Here is a 23298-nt window from a genome sequence, read left to right as displayed (position 1 = left end):
CAACTTCCTCGTCCAACTGGCCCTGTTGCAGGTATCACAAAACGCATGCTCTTTGCGTTTTTACTGGGAGATCATCCTGTGTCCTCATCACTCTTATCAAGGCAGAGAACCCAGACAAGTACCATGACGTCTTGTCCTTTCTTGGTCCTTTCCATACACAGTGTGTGATGATGAGTGCCATCAACAAGCGCTACAAGGGGGAGAGAGAGTGAGTGCATTTTCTGGCAGCGGCATTAGCCACGGAACACCCGCGGCAGGAGGTACAGTAGTGTTTCTCGGCAGCATCAGTCCGACACTCTACCCCAAACCTTAAATCTAACCCTAACCACAAGCATGACGCAACGCATGGCATCAGCCGCAGAAAACCCTCGGCAGGCGACAGTGTTTCTCTGCGGCATCAGTCCGACACTCTACCCCATACCCTTACCCTAACCGCAAGCACGACGCAACGCATGTTGGACCAACGCACAGCCACGGAAGCGAGCAGCAGTTGAGTGTCATAATCCCAGTTTCCCTGGCAGATGCCGCCCCTCCCCCCGGCAGCGCCACGGCTGTTACCAGAAGTTTATCGGCAGTTGCAGTGTCTGGAGCACGGCTGCCGAATGTACCGACAGTGCAGCAGAACGGACCTGTCATAATCCATCCACCTACCCCCGGCAGCTGTCAGCCCTCCCCCCGGCAGCGCCGTGTCTCATTGCCGTAGAATGCACTCACTGCTTCTGACAAGGGGAGTGAGCTAGGAGATATACTTGTCGCGGGAGGAGTTGCTGAGGGATCTGTTGATTGTGCGCTGAAAGTCAAGAATTATAAGAGGGGCTGCGTTGCTTGAGGCTGATATATGAGGCACTTATGAGTCAGCTGGCCAAGGAGAGGCTGATATCCAACCTAACAGAAGAGATGAGAGAATCTTGATATTCTGAGGAATACAAGTCTCTCCCAGGAAACCCTTGCTGCTGCTCATGCAGCACTGGTGGATGATGCAGATCTCAAGAATCTCATCAGCAACCTTTTCTCCCAATTAGATAATTAGGTCAGTGAGATGGCAGACTACTGGAGGGACTTCCTGTTCATGACAGCTAATGCAGAATGTGCATGCAGTCCATATCTACAACTGGGAAGAGTATGTCAGCTCTCTGCGTGCTATGCAGCCATGGATGGTAGCATACAACAACAATAAGTATTGGAGGTGGCTGCCTGACTTCTGGGATGATGCTGACAACTCTTCCTGCTGAACATTTGCCTTCCTTCGTACTAATTTCACTCAGTCCATCACAGGTAACCATTATTCCAATATGGCCTAGGACATGTAGATTGAATGTACAATGAACAAGGGCAGCAAAATTAAGTCAGGCTGGCTCTCCATCCTCTAAAATTAAAAGCAGCTGCTGGTGCACTCCAGAAATGTTAACAATTTGGCCCACATAAGAGCGGAACACAACACCCGAAAAGAAGCCAAGAGGAAGCACACGGAAAGTGGCCCAAATGGGCATGATCTGGAGGATGGCAACTCCATCAGCGGAAGATCGAGATCAAGAAGGCAACCCATACAAGTCGTTGGACTATGTCCACAAGGTGTAATCCATCATCCTTGTGATGCTCACCATATCATGTGTGAATGACCCATACAATGCAGCATACTCAACTAAAGCTGATGAGCGAGACCTGTGTGTAAGTATAAGGCACATGCTAACAACACGTACATGAAATTGAATGACACCTTTCCCTCTGCCAAAGCATTCAAAACACTAATGTGTAGTGTCAGTAACAATGAGTGGTTGCAAAAATGAATGTGAATGAATGTGAATGCAGTGATTGTCAACTCTATGCTGTTGGCCCACATTGCATCAACTTGTCAACACAACAACCAATGGAAGACTACAGCATTGAGCAGTCTGAAGCTGACACCATCCTCTTCATTGTTTATGCAGGCTGTGATGCCAACTCAGGCTTCTATGGCAAAGGAGAATCATCAGTGTATGACAAGGTGGTAAAGATCTCTGTGGCACAGCAGCAGCTCTCACGGTGTGGAGATAGCCTTGACCTTGAGAAGGAGGTAGAACAATAGTTCTTTGCATATACGGGACAGGTAATCTATGGAGACAAGAAGCCTGTGCTACCAAGTAGAAGAGAATGAAGAAAGAATAATGAATCTGTCTCCCTCCAGATGGAGATAGCCTACGCCAACACTGCCTCCACACCAACTACTTGGTGTATCTAGTGCTCCACCCCACTGAAGCACCACTCAGACAGATTGAGAGTTGGTGGGTGGTCGCTGTCGTCCTGTCTTCCACCTGCGGCCTGCTCTCCCAACACACCTACCAGTTGAAGATGACGAGGAAGTTGAGAGTGAGGAGGAGGAGGATGATGCACAGAGGAAGAGGGTGGAGTCACATGAATCTGATGATTCAGAAACCAGTGACAGAATGCTAGCTGACACATGTGTTATGTGTCTGTAAAAATTACAACCCCCAAATAGATTGCTTTCCTATTCAAAAGTAATGTTTTCACTCCACTGGATGGCGGCCATCTTGAATTCCGGGGCCAAAACGAGGTCTTATGATAAAAATTGAGATCCAAATTCAGATTTGGAATCCTCATGCTTGACTTGTATGGAAAAGTGTCTTCATACATGATTCTAGGTCATCTAGATCAAAAGTTCATTTTTGGCTAGGGCGCCGGACGCCATTTTGAATTTGGCCCTCTAGCAAAAAATGCCGGGATTTTTGCGAGGGACCTGGGAGCTAAATCTTTTATAAAGGGTCCATAGAGGTCAAATCAATCATCAAAACATCCTTGCCAGAGGATGGTCACAGAACCTTAGTCTGTGACTCAACTACTGTACATATATTGTACAGTGTTTGTGTTTGATTATCGAGATGGAACACACACACACTCCCCCATGGAGTAGCATACAGCACATTAGGAAACTCACAATTATGGATATTCTACAGGTTAAGGAGCTGCAGGCTTCATTGTAATATGTGGCACTCAAAAGATTGGTTTAGTCTCGCAGGTCCTGTCAGGGCAAAAAAATAAATAAACAGCCAAATAAAGTAGGGTATGCAAGAGTTGTTCCCATCTCAGGGGCCCTGCGGCTATTCATTATGAGCCAGAGGGAAACAAAACCGTTTTCATGGCACATTGACTCGAGAAGCCGCTGCCAAATATGCACTGTTTTTTCTTTCTTTCCTTTTCTTCATCGTCTCCCACCCTGACTTTTATTATTTTTACTCTTTGTGTTTGACCATATGGTGCATTTAGATGGCAACAGGTGAAAGCCAGAAGTCAGCAAGGCAATCTGCCCACAATATTTGGAGAGAACTGGGAAACTGCCATTGGGTCACCAAAATGAATAAGAGCGATTATTTCGTGTATTGGCCTTTGGTTTGGCTGTTGGAAATGTGCTATATAAATAAAGTTCGATTTGATTTGATCTATTGATCTGACCTCATCAAACCCTGTACACTCAAGACACTCCATATATGGCGTGTGTCATGGAGAAGACTGGATCATCACCTAGATTTGCATATACTGTATGGAGCCGGCCAGCAACTCTGACCTCATGGACACCAGATTAATAACCCCTGCTTCTTAACTGTGCCGTATTAACCCATTCTGGGCGGGAACCCCTTTTGGTGTTAGCATTATATTATGCTTTAGCTATTGAAAAATAGCAGATCTACAAGCTCAGTGGCGCGCTATGAGCTTGTAGATCTGCTATTTTTTTTTATCGAACGACTGACATAGAAACATAGCTTTTTCAGAAAACTGTCGCGGGTCAAAATGGGTTGTTTCAGCCTCGACCTTACCCTTCAGGGCGAGGTCGCTTCTCACCCTCAGGGCGTCTTACTGGTAATTAACTGCCCCTTTTGTTGTGACTGACAGTTGTGATTCCTCTTTGTGCTGCTGATGGCATGGCTCACGACACGTCCCAGCTGCACTGATTGTTCTCTAGCAGGGGAGCCAGTGGTGGAAAAAGTACTCAAATGTTTTTCTGAAGTAAACATATCAATACTGCAATATAGAAATACTCTGTTACATGTGCTCGAGTAAAAGTACAAATTGGTATCAAAATATACTTAAAGTACCAAAAGTAAGTGTACAAATTATACAGAAGGTCCCGTTTCGAGTTTTCAAATCTATAAAAAAAAAATCACACCCGTGTGAACTGAGTGGTGCAACTCCCCTCTCCCCCACCCCTCCTCTCTCTCTCTCTCTCTCTCTCTCTCTCTCTCTGTTTCTGGCAAACAGCGCCCCTACTGGTACTAATAATAGTCATTCTGGTGCTCATACATAGGCGGACACATACATAGGTGAACACGTCATAGGTGAACACAGACATTGCTGTTCCTTGGAGTGGTTGCACCACTCAAGAATGAAAATAGCAGAGCTACAAGTTCACTGAGCTTGTAGATCGTCTATTTTCAAATCCAAAATATATATACTGTAGCTGAAGTGAGATGTAGTGGAGTAGAAGTGAAAGTATTGGAAATTGAAAATACTCACACCTCAAAATTGTACTTGTACAGTACTTGAATAAATATACTTAGTTACTTCCCACCACTCATGAGCATGGCCTACTACTCCATCACTGCACACACACACACACAAACAAAGGAGATATGCAGGGTGTATATTGCCCAGGTGTACTGACCCGACCAGCACGTGTTACAGAAGGCTGAGTTGCCTCTCATACTAAAACGTTTCTGTTCCCCTGTCCATCTCATACTAAAACGTTTCTGTTCCCCTGTCCATCTCATACTAAAACGTTTCTGTTCCCCTGTCCATCTCATACTAAAACGTTTCTGTTCCCCTGTCCATCTCATACTAAAACATTTCTGTTCCCCTGTCCATCTCATACTAAAACATTTCTGTTCCCCTGTCCATCTCATACTAAAACGTTTCTGTTCCCCTGTCCATCTCATACTAAAACGTTTCTGTTCCCCTGTCCCTCTCATACTAAAACGTTTCTGTTCCCCTGTCCATCTCATACTAAAACGTTTCTGTTCCCCTGTCCATCTCATACTAAAACGTTTCTGTTCCCCTGTCCATCTCATACTAAAACGTTTCTGTTCCCCTGTCCATCTCATACTAAAACGTTTCTGTTCCCCTGTCCATCTCATACTAAAACGTTTCTGTTCCCCTGTCCATCTCATACTAAAACGTTTCTGTTCCCCTGTCCATCTCATACTAAAACGTTTCTGTTCCCCTGTCCATCTCATACTAAAACGTTTCTGTTCCCCTGTCCATCTCATACTAAAACGTTTCTGTTCCCCTGTCCCTCTCATACTAAAACGTTTCTGTTCCCCTGTCCCTCTCATACTAAAACGTTTCTGTTCCCCTGTCCCTCTCATACTAAAACGTTTCTGTTCCCCTGTCCATCTCATACTAAAACGTTTCTGTTCCCCTGTCCCTCTCATACTAAAACGTTTCTGTTCCCCTGTCCATCTCATACTAAAACGTTTCTGTTCCCCTGTCCATCTCATACTAAAACGTTTCTGTTCCCCTGTCCATCTCATACTAAAACGTTTCTGTTCCCCTGTCCCTCTCATACTAAAACGTTTCTGTTCCCCTGTCCATCTCATACTAAAACGTTTCTGTTCCCCTGTCCATCTCATACTAAAACGTTTCTGTTCCCCTGTCCATCTCATACTAAAACGTTTCTGTTCCCCTGTCCCTCTCATACTAAAACGTTTCTGTTCCCCTGTCCATCTCATACTAAAACGTTTCTGTTCCCCTGTCCATCTCATACTAAAACGTTTCTGTTCCCCTGTCCATCTCATACTAAAACGTTTCTGTTCCCCTGTCCATCTCATACTAAAACGTTTCTGTTCCCCTGTCCATCTCATACTAAAACGTTTCTGTTCCCCTGTCCCTCTCTAACGTATGAGTGCTGGGTCTCGACTTAAGTGGTCGCTTAAGGCTACAGTGTAGAAAAATGGAGAGGCTTGTGTTGGACCGTTCTGAATGAGTTTTTGATCAAATTTCTTTTGCTGCATACTCGGGCGGGACACCAGGAAGAAATGGCTTGTTCTGAATGAAAAGTGACTGGCAATTGATTTCCTTTCCAGCACTTTGGCAGTGAATGGCACCTTGTACTATAGGGGTGTAACAGTGCATGCATTCATATTGAACCATGCAGTACAATAGTTCCATGGTTTAGAACTCATTTTGAACCAAATTAGTTCAGGGATCCTTGAGGGGGTGCCCGGGTGGTCCCCAGCTAAATTAGTTTATATACTGTAGCATCAAAATCTGTTTGACATTTTAACCCTATAATGGGGCATAGCAATGGGTGTGGTGTCTGGTTCCACTGAAAAATCGACCATTCATTTTTCCCATGGAGATTTACAAAAATAAATCGATCATTTAAATCAATTATTTTAAGCCTAGAATCAAGCCATCCAGGATCCTGGTGAATCATGACCATAAAACCTTTTATCCTGTGATGAAAAATAAATAACACAAACCTTGTATGGGGCTTCACAGGCTCAAAGAACCACTGTCCAAGAATGTTTTGAGTGCAACATCTTAGGAGGTGATGGATCGCGCACAGTGTGCAAGAGTGAAACATCTTGAAATGAATGTGAGAACATTTACTTGATAAGCAAACAAAGAAAGAACAATAAGCACAAATAACTTTGATCGATATTATATCAACTTTATAATTTCCAATGCAGATATTGTAAAAACCGATGTACAACGAAAAATGTAATTCATATCACAATGTTTAATCAACCCTGATTTACAACTAAATAATAATATAGTACATACCAGTAAGACACCCTGAGGGCGAGAAGTGACGTTGTGTGGACGCATCCGCCTGGGTGACGGCAGACTGCTGGGCGAGTGCTGGCGCTTTGGCATGGGGGGTCAGATCAACATATGGAATGAATTCTGTACTGGCCATATATGGAGCGTGTCTTGAGTGTACAGGGTTTGATGAGGTCAGATCAACATGGAAGAGGTCAGCTCCATATATGGAGATCTAAAGGTCGAGATCACTCTGAAACAACAGAGCTTCTTAATACGGCACAGTTAAGAAGCAGGAGTTATTACTATTAATCTGGTGTCCGTGAGGTCAGATGTAGAGTTGCTGGCCAACTCCATATATGCAGTTCTACGTGATGATCTTCTCCATGTATGGTTATCGACTAGAGGGTTTGACGATGTCAGATTGGAGCGTGTCATGAGGCGTAATGTCACAAGGCGTGAAGGACTGACAACCTATATGGAGATACAAGGGTCTTCAAGAAGTCACGTGATGTCACGAGGCGTGACTATATACAGACGGATGGGAGATGCAGGTTTTCATAGTAAATGCGACCTACTGTTGCAAAAAATCTATGAATATCATTTAGATTACAGCTTCAAGATTTACACATGCCCAATAAAGAGAGGTTGAGGGCCTTGAGGCCAATTAGCAGCATCTCACCCAATCTGTCGAACACCTTCACCTCATTGTATGTGGGTGCACGTACACATGCATCATCTACTAGTCTTCGTGTGAATACAAAGTGACAGTGAAAATTATGAGATAATTAAACAGCTCTTGCATGTGAATGCTGAATGATGTATTTTTAATTAGCACCCCTGTTACCTGCGCCTCTCGCCAAGGCTAATGCACAACATGGTGTATTCCTACAACAAGGAGCCTCATTTCAATTTGAATAGCAGTAAATGGCACACCTTGACAATGGTGCTGTGCACTACTGCATCTCTAAGACCCATTCAGCGCAAGCCCGTTTACCTCGGCTCTTCCTCCCTGTCTCGATAATGGCCACTTTTGTCATTCTGCGAAGCACTTTCAATTTAGCAATTGGCCCTTAGATATTATAATTGTATCCAGAAATTGTGCAGTAGCTGTTGAGAATGTGTCATTTCATTACAATAGAGCCCATTGACCTCCATGGTGCAGTACATGCAACACAAAGGGCCATGAATCTATGAATAGATGCCCAGCTCAGTGACGACGTTTGAATGCGTGTCTCGATAGACGTGGGTTTTACATGTGGGGCTTTGCAATGAACCCATGCCCTTTATCTTGGCATTTGGCATCTGTAGTTATTCTGTCTTGTTCTGTTTAGCAGTGTGGCGAGTCAGAGAACAAATAATTGTAGTTACACCTTACTGAGTGCTAATTTACTTAAGGGTACATTTTTACACTCAGATTTTAATTAACTCTGTGCAATCTTAAAGAGCCTGTAAGTGTAAACCATTGCTGGCCCTCCCTACAGTATGCTTGTGCTTTGTTGCGCGTGAAACCAACCAGGCGCACAAGCATAAGCGTACTACGGACACTGCTTTTCTTCTGCTCCATGTTAATGAATGCAGCCGCTCTCACTCTTTTTTTTCTCCCCTCCCCGCTCTGGGCGGAATTTGTTTTTGTCCGATCGCATTCTCATTGAAATGTATTGTATAGGCTATAGGATGACCAGCCGCCCCGCTTTGGCCGAGTTTGGCGAGAACAGCCGCTCGCAAACCTGCTCGTGCAATATAGTGAGTGTGAGAGTGTGGGCTTTTTGGGTGGGTTTGGTGCGTTACAAGCCCTGCACTTCCCCCAACCACCAGTGACGTCACCGCAGTGACAGCAGGTAGAGAGCCACTCCAATGAATGCCACACTCTAGGATACAGACAGACGGAGACAGATGGCCCCAGGGCCAATTCTGCCAACAGTCTGAGTAGAAACCAGTGAGGGAGAGAGGAGGGTGTGAATGAAAGCCCCAGCTAGTCCGCACTTTGTTTAAAGACAGTTCAATAGCTGGCAGAAGGGTTGCTTTCCACCCATATCTCCACCCCTGTGGCAAATTATAGTGGCTAATATTGCCTTCCTCTTGTCACTGCACAGTATCATTCACATGCTTAGCTCTCTCTCTAATTTACCCTTCTTGAGCCAACCTGCTGCCCCTTATTGTCATTTACTCTTCTTTGTTTCTATTTATCCATGTCTAAATACATTGTTTTTGTATTGATTTTATTTCATTCTCTTCTGTCTCAGCAATGGGAGGAGGAGTAGAGTTCTCTCCCTGGTGGCCTTATGGGGAAGCTGACAGCTTGCACTGCTTAAGATTAGTTCTGGGTGTAAATGGTTATTTTAGGAGTTCCCTGGTGGTTCAAGCAGTACATGTACAGCAACTACAACAACATGTCACAAGTTTGGGTTCAACCTCAAAATGACCTGAAACAGGCCTGGCCGCTGCCGTAGCAGTCTGGGCACCTAGTCTGCAAATGCATCCTGACAGCATGTCACGGGTTCGAATCCCGATCCCGCCGACCTCTGCTGCGTGTCACTCCCTATCTCTCTTCTAATTGTCAGTCAGTCTAAATGTCCTATAAATATAGGCATAAAAGATAAAAAAATATTGTGTTGTCTGTTGTGTGTGAGATTGTGACTGTAAACATTCTTGAAATTTATAATAAAAAATGTGGGTTCGCTGTCAAATCAATGTGGGATGCATTTTGTGCCATGTTCATTTAGCGTGACTGGGGTCTGAGGTAGGCACACTGTAATATGCTTCCTTCCTACATGCATACAAGGCAGGGGTTGCAGTAGTTTGATATTCACACTAGGGTCGGGGGAAAATGCATAGTCTCGGGACACAGGATTCATTTGCGGAACCACAGAGTTACATGCCCCCCTCTGCACATGACATTTATATTTAAGAAAATAAATTGAATTTAATGAAATGTTAGTTTGTTTCATTCTGTAGAACAAGACCTAGACTATGTAATAAAGGATCAACAGTTCCTCCAGTGAAGCATTAAAACGTGTCTTCATGTTCTCCCCGTGTCCCCTAGGGTAGGTACCCTCACAAAAAACATGCAGTAATCCTGGTCACTAAACAGCCTTCCCCTGACCAGCCTCCCCCTGAGGGCGCCTGATGGAGGGGAAAGGAACTGGTTGGAATAACGTGTTCCTTCCACGCGCTACATCCAACCAGGGAAACTCCCCCCTGTCAGTTGTAAAGGAGCAACCTGGACACTCATGCATGAAGAAAGCATGAGTTCAAGTCCGTTGCTCTCCCCAGGTTGGCGGAGAGTGTGTAGAGCCCAGGATCACAATAGAAAATTTACGCAGGGGTGAAATTTGGGTTACAAAATCGTGGGATAAAAATTATAGAAATTAAAAAGTGTCTTCATGAATCCAGACTGAGGCAAGGTAGTGTATATATCAGCAGAGAAATGGTGATGTTCACATTCCATGACTATGTATTATGAAAACCACATCTGAAGGATGAGATGAATTAAGTGCAGGGTTTTGTGTTTACTAGGTTTTGCCGTATAATCAATAAAAAAACGAGTTACGCTGTTTAGCATGAATAAGATGAGAAACAAAACATATGGTTCCGTTGCATTTTTTTAAGTGCAATGTGTGTGCTGTTAATAAGTCCTTTATTCTCCATGCAATGGAGATGAACCTTGACATTTGTTTGTCATCGTCTTGTCTTCTTCCGTTTGTGACAAACCCCTTTTGTGTTTTGCAGTGTGGGTCGCATAGTGGTGGTTGGAGGGAGCAGCCTCCAGATCACCAGTCTGACAGAGGGTGACGCTGGTCTTTACACCTGCATGGCAGACAGTGCCAACACCACCATCGAAGCCCAAGCCCATCTCACAGTGCAAGGTATGACTGAAGCCACCGACCTACACTTTCTGCAAGTTATATTTCTGTAAAAAATATATATACATTCATGTCTTCCATCCAGTAATTTTTGCAGCCACTCACTCACCTGGACTCTCTTAGATACAATCACTGGGCTTTACACAATCTCCTTCCTTATCTACCGGTACGTAACTCCACAGCAGGTCGATTCTATTAGTCTCTGAACAAGCTAGACTATTACATTTGCATTATTCTTCACTAACATTTGGCTTTAATGGGCTAAATAAATCAACTGCCAGATATATGGAAGGTTTGGTGTTGATGAGTATTAATTACTGCTTCGCAGCAAACATTGACCACTGTTTCCCCATGTGAACACAGACTAATTGTCTCTGCGAGTCTTCAAAAGGCACTAATTTGCTCAATATTTGGGAGTAGAAAAATAGTTTTCTCAGAAATCTTTCATCTCTGCTTATGTCATGCCGGCAACTCTGAACCCACAATGTTTTCTCTAAATAAAATTGTAATTAGCCTCACCATTACACAAATCAAGATTAGCCAGCTAGGAATGTTACGAGAGATAGAGTTGAATGGATTTTACAGCAACACTCTTCTCTGCTGTCCTCTCTTCTGTACTCTACTGTTGTTTACTTCTTCCACATTGTAGGACACAAAAGCAACCAATAGTAATGAATTGTGCAGCAACATACGATTAACCAAATCAATAGACCTTACGAAGATGATAAAATAACTTAAATAAGGTAACACAAAATTATGGTAAATGCTCATCGTACATTATCTGAACTCAAACCAACATTTTGAAATGGCTGAATAATATGTCAATTATGCAGCACAGAAAATAATTCACATTTTGGTGAAATTGTAGATAGCAGCAAGTTATGCATTTTTACATGACCACTACGTGGATTATTTAATCACTAACATTGTATTCTATTATTCATAATTTCACACTAGACTAGACCCAAATTATTTTCCATTAGACACTTTAACTTCTTATTTTTTTATATATAAAGTATATTTATTGGTTTTTAAAGACAAACAAACATTACACAACAAGAACATAATAACAAACAAAAGAAAATAAAAGAAAAACAGCTCAGGCACAACACTATTATAAATAAAAAGATTGAATATACAAAGACATGACAAGGACAATGAACCATAATGACAAGTGACTTTGAATTTTCATAGACTCCCAATCAGGGAAAACATCCATACAGGTGGCAACCGCCACCCCTCCAGGCGGCAGGGCCACCGCCCCAAGAAGCGGCCCCGTGTGTGTGTGTGTGTGTGTGTGTGTGTGTGTGTGTGTGTGTGTGTGTGTGTGTGTGTGTGTGTGCGTGTGCGTGTGCGTGTGCGTGTGCGTGTGCGTGTGCGTGTGCGTGTGCGTGTGCGTGTGCGTGTGCGTGTGTGTGTGTGTGCGTGTGCGTGTGCGCTACAGATAATGTGACTCAACAGCATTTTGTGCTGAGGGTAAAGAAAAAGGTTTTAGGGCACTGACGCACTCTAAGCCTCAGCTTCCGTATTTCACACATTTTAACACAGTAAAAACACAGCAAATTCTGTTCCTCTCTCCCTGCCTCTCCCTGCATCACACTGCCTCCACTCATTCACCCCCCGCTGTTCAGTATAGTTAAAATGAAGGAGCAAGGGAAAAGGGTTAGCCGGTAACTGGAAGACCTGCTTTCACCCATCTTCTTTCGCTCCACCACTTCACCACTTTTCAAGTTATCTTCATAATAGGTACTCAGTAATAATCATGATAAAATGGCACCATTTTTTTCTACTCAGTCTGTGTCTCATGGGAGGGCTGTGGCCTCAGAAACCCGTCCACCAGTGACATGATCGATGGGGAATCCAAGCAAATAGAAAATAACATCTTTGTAAAAAGATATCTTGTTTAAAAAAACAATCTGCCTAACGATGATGTCACTGGTGGACAGGTTTCTGAACTGCCCACTGCCCTCCTATGAGACACAGACTGAGTAGAAAGAAATTGTGACATTTTATCATGATTATTACTGAGGACCTATTATATGAAGATAAGTTGAAAAGTGGTGAAGTGGTCCTTTAATACTGTATCCATCAATATCTCTACCGTTCCTCTTGTAGCGTCCTGTCCATTATTTCTCTGCAATCTCTGTCGGAAGTCTCAGCCTCTGAGCAGACACATGCACACATAATATAGGATCGATTAGTACTACTTGTGATATATTGTCGAAAGGCATAGCTCATTGTAATGGGAATAACGTGATTATGATTGCTTTCCATGTCCTAGGTGAGAAACAGTCGACTGGTAACACCACAATGCTACTGACAACCTATTGTGCAATCGATTTTCCTTTCTCATCAGAAAATCCCATGTGTTTAAAAGATCCTGATCCAAAGTCTCTTCTTGAAGACCTTGTCGCGTATTTTTCTGAATTTAAAAAGGTGGTGTTCACAGTTAGTGGCTTCTCATAAAACCTGCGCTATATGCATACCTATGGCGATTTGGGCTTGGTGCAGCAATGTCAACACTGGATTTGATATGGGAAAAGATCGATGGTCAGGTTTCTGCCTAGAGAAAGATTGAGGGGCCTTGAGGCAGCTGGTGCTAATCTGTTGAATTAGAGTCTCTAGTTTGAGGTGCGTAGCTGCAGTTACAAGTAGATGTGGTTACACACGTGAAAGTAAGTCATGCCTGTATGATTTCTCCAAGATGGGTTGATTTCTTCTGACAGAATTACAGGGCCTTTCCGTAATTTCCCATGCTTGGGGATTTTTTTTAGTAGACAGGATCTGTAGTTGTACTGTGCAGTATGCATGCAGGCAGTACATTGTTGTTCACAAGGGAAAACCTCTGCGAGATGGGTAGAACAAATGTCATGGTCTGAACATGGACATTAAAATAGCCATACTTCTTTCATTCCCAACAAAACATGTCTCTCTCCTCTCTCCCGCTCTCTTTACCCCAACACTATCCAGGCAGATGGCCAGTTGGCCACCCATAGTAGAGTCTGGTTCCGCCTGATGTTTCTAGTTCAACAGGGAGATTTCCTTGCCTCCGTTGCAAAAATGCTTGCTCAGTGTGGAGTGGCGGTGTCCTCTGCTCTATATGTAAAGTGCCTTTAGACAACTTATTGCGATTCAGCACTATGATAAAATTGAATTGAAAATGTTGTATCCATCCACTTTAAATTCCATAATGACCCCACTCCATAATGACCCCCCAAGACAAATACATATTTCTTTTCTTTTTTTTTTTTAGATTTTTTTTTGCGGCTTACGCCTTTTATTCGTTTTTGAAGGGACAGACAGTAGGCTGACAGGAAACGGGAGAGAGATGGGGGAAGACATGCAGTAAAGGCCGTGTCGGGCTCGGGAGTCGAACCCGCGGCACACTGCGACTGGATTACCAGTCGGGTGCCCAGACGGTTACGCCACCGCCTGGGCCACATATTTCTGTGGAAAGAAAGAATGGAACCAATCTCAGGCACAGGGGATTGAATGGTGTGTCTCTGCAATCTTGCCTTCGCACACATGTGGAAGCACTAATGTTTGTATGTATGTTCTATTGAGTGTGACTCTGCTGCAACTTCTCACCCTTTATTAGAGCTGGCAAGAGGATAAATGAGGCCAGAGGAGGCAGCAGTTTTTGATTATGGCCCTGTTGACTGGGGCACCGCCCACATCTGGACTGTGTGTGCGTGCTTGTGCATTTGTAGGACAGAAATAGTTTCTGTACAAACATATATGTTTTTGTGTTTTTATTGGGCTTGGGAGTTGGTAGGCCCTCATTTATCACCGCCTGGTGCTATCATTCCGTCACTATGACTGTTCTTTCCATGTGCGAGGCTCACATCCAGGAAATGCTTGAACCCTATAAAATTTGTCACCTTCCCATGTACTGAGGAAACGACCAAAGGCAAATTTGAGTCTATTTCTTTCCTTTATTTTTCATTTTCTAGTAGACTAGAATAATTAAACACATTATTTTTAGCTGACGGCTCCAGGCAGACATTTTTCAGTCTTGTGGAAATGTTTCGGAGAATATGTCAGCCCTGACTCATGTTATTACAGTCAGCGGTTGTAATCAAATGTCAAGCCTTTCACTATTTACGAGAGTAGAAAATATTGGCAACTTTAATTGAATTTTAGGACATTGTGTCAAGGCAATTGTGAGCAAGGAATTCAAGAGTGTAACTTTAAACCGATCTAGTTCACTGACTTTATTTATTTATTTATGTTTCTGATAGAGATCAGTATAGTTGGCTCTAAATGGCCCTGTGGAGGAAGAGAATAATTTGATAAGGATCCCGGGGAGGTTTCTGTTGTTATGACACACCATCTTCCTGCCCTCTCCCCAGAGTCACAATAAAAAAGGGAACTTTCCATCAGCTATTAAAAGCACAACGAGGGAAAACACAGCCCATTTCCTTGCTTTGTGGAGAGGTGTTGTCTCCATCACTGGGAGCTGGGTGGAGAAAATTAATGATGGGCACATGTGTGTCTGCCCTTCAGAAATGGATAAACACCTGCAGTTCTCTTCCCTGCTACATTGATATTTTAAGTTTGATTGATTTGAGTCACAGCATTTAGGTCATGGTATGTGAGAATAAAAAATGTTGTATCCATGCTTAATTCTGCCGGTGCTATAGTGTGTTAGCCACATTTAGTGTTTTACATGCTAATGATGCTGAAGGGCTGCTTAGATGTTGTTTATATTTACTGCCCGTATTGATCCAAAGATGGTTTTGCAGCCATGCAAACTAATAATGAAGTCAATTCAAATTCATGTTTTAGCAGGAGGATATTTGGCTATTAAAAACCCCACTGTGCAACTGTGTCTCGGCTGGTTGGTCAACATCAATTGCCAACAGAAAGTTAATAAAGAGAGCTGTATGCAGAGAAATCAATATTTTACACATCAAGTGGGGCAAGGAAGTGAAGCTTATTCTAGTGTGCTTTAGAGTTGGGTATTATACACCATAATTCCACCATTTTTGGGGAGCAGGCAAATGTTCTGTGATTTGCAATTTTGCATCAATTGGTGTTGATTATGGAACACAAATCATAATAACATGTTGCTCGGTGACTGGTGGCTTACGCTGAGGTCAGCTTTTCACGCTGAGGTCAACTTTAAGTGAGGGGCGCTCTTATCATCATACATCATCATGCATCATCTCATACTGGCCAATCAGAATGCCTGTTGCCTGTGATTGGTTAGCTGATTTGCTCGTTTCCATTCAATGTCAATGGCGTTTAATGTTTTGATGTTAAATTTACACCATATTGTTCATTGTCAATGGCAAATCTTAAGACGTGTGGGGACCAGATTTAGCGGACATTTGACCTGAATTCCCCTTTCATTGTCAATGGCAAATCTTGAGATGTGTGGGGACCAGATTTAGCGGACATTTGACCTGAATTCCCCTTTCATTGTCAATGGCAAATCTTGAGACGTGTGGGGACAAAAGCTGTATTATAGGAGAGGCTAGAGCCCCTCAAAAACAATACCTTTTCAACAAATAGTTGAATCCTTTCAGACCTGACTCAAACCATACCTAGTTACCTCCATAGTCTTGAACCCTTCCAGACCTGTCTCGAACTATATGTGATGTCAGACACGCTAGTAGTGTTCCAAGCTCTGAAACTGAGATTTCGACAGCAATAATAGCTAATTATAAAGTGTGTGTGTGTGTGTGTGTGTGTGTGTGTGTGCATCACATCAATTAATCATTAATTAAGTTTAGCCATACCTTCATGAAAACAACAGTACTGGGTTCATTCATTTTCAAGGGAATGAACACAGCACTATCACCACAAAGGTCATATAACTTTAATTATGTTTACCTCTGGCTGTAATTTGCTTCCAGAGGCTGCTCAGCTTTGCACAAAGAGATACCTAGTGACCCTTATTATGATAGCTGACACTGATAGCATGGTTATTGTCTCCACCAGGCCGAAGGCATGTGGGGAGAGTATGTTTTGCACTCCGTCCGTCCGTCCGTGTGTCCGTCCGTCCGTCCGTCCGTCCGTCCGTCCGTCCGTCCGTGAGCAGCTAATCTCGGCCACCGTTAACCCGATCGATGCCAAATTTTGCACACACACTCCCTGGATGCCAACGATGAACCTCTGCCCCAAACTTTCCACAACGGCCTGTTATAGCGCCACCAGGAGGCCGCTTTGTGCAAAACAAGTTTTTGCACAGTACACCTACAGATTTGGTCCAAACATCACGTAAATTGGTACACAGTCTCTCTAGAGCCATTCAACAAAACCGGTCTTTCATATTTCTCACACTCCATCCTGTTTGGTTAAGATTGGCTTCCAAAATTCACAGGAGTGCTCAGTTTCAAACAAAATGCTGCAAATCATGAGCACATCGCGTGATTTCCGTGAAATTGTGCACCCACATTCCCACTAGGCCGAGGACGAAATGCCACATGAACAATTTCAACTCAGACTCAAGGTGGCGCTATAACTGGCCAAAAAGTGTTTTTACCTCTAACTGCACGGATCTGTGGATAACTTTGTATGCCAACTCCCTAGAGGCCAAGGAAAAACCTTTGCCTGGAATTTCTCACATCTGCTCTTTATAGCGCCACCAGGAGGCAGACATATGTAAAACACATTTTCTATTATTACTCCTTCAGATTTTATCCAAATTTCACGCAAATCGGTATACACTATCTCCATAGTCATGTGATCAACACGGAGCGGCACCATTTCCCATCTTCCATCCTGATTGGCTAAGATTGGCTTCCAAAGCTCACACGATTCGTCCATTTCGAAAAAAGGCCACAAATCACAAACGCAGTGTGCAATTTCCGTTAAATTATACACACACATTTTCACTAGGCCGAGGACGACATGCCACAATTTTTTCCTCAAAATCAGCCTCACGGTGGCGCTATAACAGGCCAATTCCTGTTTTTAGCTATAACTGCATCGATCTGTATACAACTTATGTATGCACACATGGAAAAACATTGTACCTGCATCCCTCCAACACGAACCTCCGGCCCAAATCTTCCTCAACAGCCTGTTATAGCGCCACCATGAGGCCACAACCTGACCTGCCCTGGTGGAGACCTGTGCCGATTGGCACTTTGTCTAGTTTAACTTGTTTCCAACACGTTACCATATTCATTATCAATGTTGTCATGTGTGGGCGTGCCTAGTGGCTCAGCCAGTTAGTTAGTACACTGCACAGACCATTTGTTCTTTGTGACCTGCAAGGAACCAAGTTGAAATGTGACTTCCGGTGTTCCTGTCTCCCCAAGCTTGCCTGCGCTCTCCTCCTACACTGACAGTATATAAGAAATAAAGTATAACATGCTGAGAAAAACAACACCATCTTATTGTCTCCACCAGGCCGAAGGCATGGGGAGAGAGTATGTTTTGCACTCCGTCCGTCCGTCCGTCCGTCCGTCCGTCCGTGTGTGTGTGTGTGTGTGTGTGTGTGTGTGTGTGTGTGTGTGTGTGTCCGTCCGTTAGCAGCTAATCTCGGCCACCGTTAACCCGGTCGATGCCAAATTTTGCACACACACTCCCTGGATGCCAACGATGAACCTCTGCCCCAAACCTTCCAGAACGGCCTGTTATAGCGCCACCAGGAGGCCGCTTTGTGCAAAACAAGTTTTTGCACAGCACACCTACAGATTTTGTCCAAACATCACGCAAATTGGTACACAGTCTCTCTAGAGCCAAGTCAAGTCAACCAAACCGGTCTTTCAGATTTCTCACACTCCATCCTGATTGGTTAAGATTGGCTTCCAAAGTTCACAGGAGTGCTCAGTTTCAAACAAAATGCTGCAAATCATGAACACATCGCGTGATTTCCGTGAAATTGTGCACCCACATTCCCACTAGGCCGAGGACAAAATGCCACATGAACAATTTCAACTCAACCTCAAGGTGGCGCTATAACTGGCCGAAAAGTGTTTTTACCTCTAACTGCACGGATCTGTGGATAACCTGGTGGAGACCTGTGCCCAGAAGGGCACTTTTTCTAGTTATCTGTGTGTTTGCTTTTCACCACTGAGCTTCAGTAGACTAGACTGCTAATGAATGTTTTATGAATGCCCCATCAAAGAACTCCTAATCTCTCAAACGCTGCAGCTAAATCTGTTGGCAGCTCCCATTACAACGTGTATAGTTGGGTTGGGTATGTTAGGAATGTAAACAAAGACACGTGCGACCGGAAGAGGAGGGACCAAACCATAGACATAGAAAGGTAGACGCCTCCTTGGGCTCTGGGGCGTCTGTATCTCGAAGGAAGGCAAGCTTCTGTGACACACGTGATGGGGACATTCGGTAGGCCAATCAGAGGCAGTGTAAATGTTTGTTTTCTCATGCCAATAAAGAGCCTCGCAAACGGAGAGCGATATAGCGCCTATAGTTCATTTTCAATGAGACCTGCGTTTTCCCTCTGAGAAGTCGCGGTGCGACAACACAAGCATATTTTTTGCGCGCGTGCTCGTTTCGTGCACACGCCCACGACTCACCAGACCAGACCTGGATTCGGTTTAGCTTTTTTTTTTACGCTTGCGTTGTCGCGCCCCTCTTGAGCAGACCTGTAGCAGACCTGTCGTTGATCCAGGCAATCAACGTGTGCGTTCCTTGCTCCCCGTTTGCAAGGCCCTTAAAGCTACCTTTGAATTTAATTCATAAGTCCCGGAAAAGAGGCGCTGTGATTGGTCAGTAGTCGCTTGAGTCACTTCCACACGTTTTTGAGTGGTGCAACCACTCCTACATCCAGCAATGTCTGTGTACCTAGGTAGGTAGGTACCTGTATGTGTACCTGTATGTATGTATAAGTGAGCACGAGTATGTTACTTATTTATACCAGTAGGGGGCACCAGAGTACAGAGAAGAAATTGGAACGATACAGAGAAGAAATTGGAACGATACAGAGAAGAAATTGGAACGATACAAAGAAATTGGAACGATACAGAGAAGAAATTGGAACGATACAAATTGGAATGATACAGAGAACCAATAGACGGGAGTTGCACCACTCGGTTCACACTGGTGTGATTTTTATATCTATGGACCACACAGGCCAAATAGGCCAACATCTTGTTATCCACATTTGGTGCCACCTCCAGAGGCAAATTCAAAAGGAAAATAAAAGGGCGCTGTTTTTCCTTTTTTGCCGATGGGTTCCCATATTGAAGAACTCCAGATAAAAGACATATTGTGCATGGTGTGAGGATACAATGGAAGTGTTTTTCTTTTTTACAAAGAGAATTCTTAACTAACTTAGGAATCTGTTCATGTGATGAGCAAAGACCTTTTTGCTGGAGGTTCTCATTACCTCAAGATGCAACAGATCTGTGGCATTGCACAAATATCTTAGGATGTGAATGCCACAGAAACATCAGCCAGCCTCAAGACTTTGATACTGAAAACTCTGCCTGAAAACAAAGGGGGATCTACAGTAAGCTATCAAAATCCTTTTAATATCCTTCTCAGGCCAGGCTTGGCTTGTGGCAGACTAGACAACAAGATCTTGAATTGCCACAAACATGACTCCCCTTTCTATCACTTCTGTCTTCAACTGGACAAAGCACTGTTGTCTGTTCTGCAACTGGGAAACGGGCATCAAGCATCTTAAATGCTTTACTGCGGAAGCTGTTGGTTTTGATAGGGATTAAGAATAAAGCTGTTATCTTGGGAAGAGCAGGATTGGTAATTACTTGGTGTGTGCTCCACTTGCCCTCAGAGTAAACCCCGGGTGCCCGCACTGGCTTTTGTTTGGCTTCGTATAGCTAATGGGACTCTGTTCAAGCTGTCTAAATAGTAACAGGTCATTTTCAATTCAGATGCTTTGCCCTGGGAGTAGTCCAATTAAAAAAAGCGTTTGCCTTCTGTTTATTGACAAATTGGCTGAAGTTCCAACATCTTTTTTTTTTTCATTTCATTTTCCTATAGTCATTATGGGCCAGTCGTTGCTGACCCCTACTGTTTGGTCTTAGGGGAGGTTAAACAGATACAGCCGATTCCTTTCAGCTGACAGTCAGGAGTTTCACCGGGACTACGCTATCCTCTCCAGTTCTTCTCCTTACTTTAACAGGAACCCAACAAACCTAAAGGGTAGCAACAGATAATGACCTCCCTAACCGGCTTCCCACTCGCCAAAAGACCATTTTCAGGGAGCCAGCCACTCAGCCATGGTGCAGTATGTTTGTTGTCAAGTTGCTTATTTCTAACTTAACCCATTTTGACCTGTGATCAGATTCTATGTTTCTATGTCAGTGGTTCTTCGATTTTTCAAAAATAGCAGACCTACAAGCTCGTAGCGCGCCACTCGGTGGCGCGCTATGAGCTTGTAGATCTGCTATTTTTCAATAGCTAAAGCATAACGTAATGCTAACACCAAAAGGGGTTCCCGCCCAAAATGGTTTAACGGGAACCCAACAAACCTAAAGGGTTGCAACAGAGAATGACCTCCCTAACCGGCTTCCCACACTCGTGAACATCGCCAAAAGACGATTTTCAGCGAGCCAGCCACGCAGCCATGGTGCAGTATGTTTGTTGTCAAGTTGCTTATTTCTAACTAAATTTTTTTTTCAGATACATATTTTAGTGTGCTGATTATACACCGTCTGGGTGTCGTCATCTTGAATGAGATTCAAAATGGAGTAGGTTGTGTAATGAAATGCAGGTGTGTTTGGACTTTGGAGGAACATGCAGCTATGGGAATCAAACGGGTGAATGAAATCAAGATTTGTTTACAGGAAGCAATTAAGATTTGCCTTTTGGGGACTTTTGAAATATAAATATTTGTATATATCGCTGCTGTCGGGAAGAAACCACCTAACTCCAAAATGTTCATTTTTCAGTAAATAATAATAAGAAAAAAGGTCTTGTGATTTTATATAATTTTGTCAATTACTTGCATGAGATGGGGAGAGGTGGTGGAGTTAGAGGGTCAAATGGATTTAAGAGGTTTTGTCCGAAGCACTTTTTAATTTTTAATTTCATTGCTTCAATATTTTTTTGAACAAACACACAGGTGTCCAATAGCATTGATTTATAGAGGAAAAAAATTGAAAACCTCTTGCTTGGTATGCCCATAATGATGAATTCCAACTTGTTACCTACACTGCACTCAGTATGACATGTCAACCTAAGGGTCATGTACACACACATGCAAGCACACACACACACACACACACACACACACACACACACACACACACACACACACACACACACACACACACACATCTTGAATCTTGACAGCTTCCGGGGCCCCTGAAGCTTTATTGGTATATTTGGGCGTTTGTGCTCATTGCCCAGTCAAATAGGTTCCAAAATGTGTGAACTCCCATTAGAGGAAATGGTGCGTGTCACCAGGGAAAGACAGAGCGACGGCGGGCTGAGTTCCACACAGAGGTGTAGAGGTGTTATTCTGTAGAGATGGAGAGGGACGGCAGAATAGGGAAGGAGTTCAGGAAGAGATGCAACATGATAGGGACTGATTCAAGATTAGAGCCCCATGGAGGAACATTGCAGGTGTCATGCCAGCAATATCAGTGTCATGAAACACAAGATGTACTGACAGATGAGCGTAAAGAACAAAATGAAGATGGATAATTAAAATAATTATATTGATGACATGAGCTGCTGACACTAGATATCTAGATCTCTGAATGAGTGAAAATAAATTGGTCAGGAAATATTGAACACACACGGATCTGTAAAAACTACATACATATACAGTACATACTGTACATACGTTCTATGACATGGCATGCATGGAAACCTACTGTATGTGCAAGCACATACTGTATGTACAGACAATATGCAAACAAACACACCTATACATGCCAAGGGAAGTAGAATCTAGACAGAAATATGAATAGCATAGTGTCAGTCAAACTGTCAGAAGGCACTATACCCAGACAGAAATCATCTTCCCAATTGCACAACGCACGCACGCACGCACACACGCAAACACACACCGATTTTTTCTCTCTATTCTTTGTGCCCTCTTGCTGCCACACCAAGGGTTTCACTAGTACCCAGACCAGACCCCATACTGTGAGCCACATTATTCACCACAAATCCCTCAGCGGGGGACGCACGCATGTTTGACACACAGTTGGCCTGGTGTTCTAGATGTTTTACTGTATTCATTTCCATCACTGCCTCCATCAGTTGGTCCTATAGGTAGGCTGATTATTATAAGGAAGTCATTAAGTATAAAGTCCAAACTAGCGGTTTGATCTTGAGCTAAATTAACCATAGCCAATTATCCTGCCTATAGTAGACTTGAAACTCCTATCTCCTTAATCTGCAGGATAAATAAATAGGACCATAATATTATCGTCTATCATTATCAACATGTGAATTGGAAGCTAATACCAAGATATCACCACTATTTGACCTCCTCTTTTTGTGCTCTCTTTTTTCTCACTCTCTGACTCTCTGTATCAAGTACTATTTGTATAGCACCTTTCATTACATAGAAATGCAGCACAAAGTGCTTTACAGGGCAGAAAAGTGCTTTTCTAAGTACTCAAAGTCGCTTTACAAAACAACAAAACAGCACGCAGGCAATCCAAATGAATAGGATAACACTTTTACTCTATAGAAGGCTGCGACATTTCCCATTGTATTGTGAATGTGACTAACAGAGGTAGTTGGTGCTAATTTAGTTTGCTTCAAAAAGATTTTCAGC

The 23298-nt window shown here is 43.4% G+C and overlaps 1 protein-coding gene across 4 annotated transcripts in view; it reads left to right on the top strand.

Annotated features, from left to right (window-relative positions):
- Positions 1-23298, top strand: part of neo1a (neogenin 1a) — a 193068-nt gene that overhangs the window by 112868 nt on the left and 56902 nt on the right. For all 4 annotated transcript variants that reach the window (XM_083759839.1, XM_083759838.1, XM_083759837.1 and 1 more), the window contains exon 5: positions 10486-10622. In XM_083759839.1, the coding sequence (XP_083615965.1) occupies positions 10486-10622 (137 nt within the window). The remainder of the gene's footprint in view (positions 1-10485; positions 10623-23298) is intronic.

This window comes from Protomyctophum parallelum, assembly GCF_964188405.1.
Source record: "Protomyctophum parallelum genome assembly, chromosome: 2".
Classification (NCBI taxonomy): Eukaryota; Metazoa; Chordata; class Actinopteri; order Myctophiformes; family Myctophidae; genus Protomyctophum; species Protomyctophum parallelum.
This window is presented reverse-complemented; position numbering and strand designations above follow the sequence as displayed.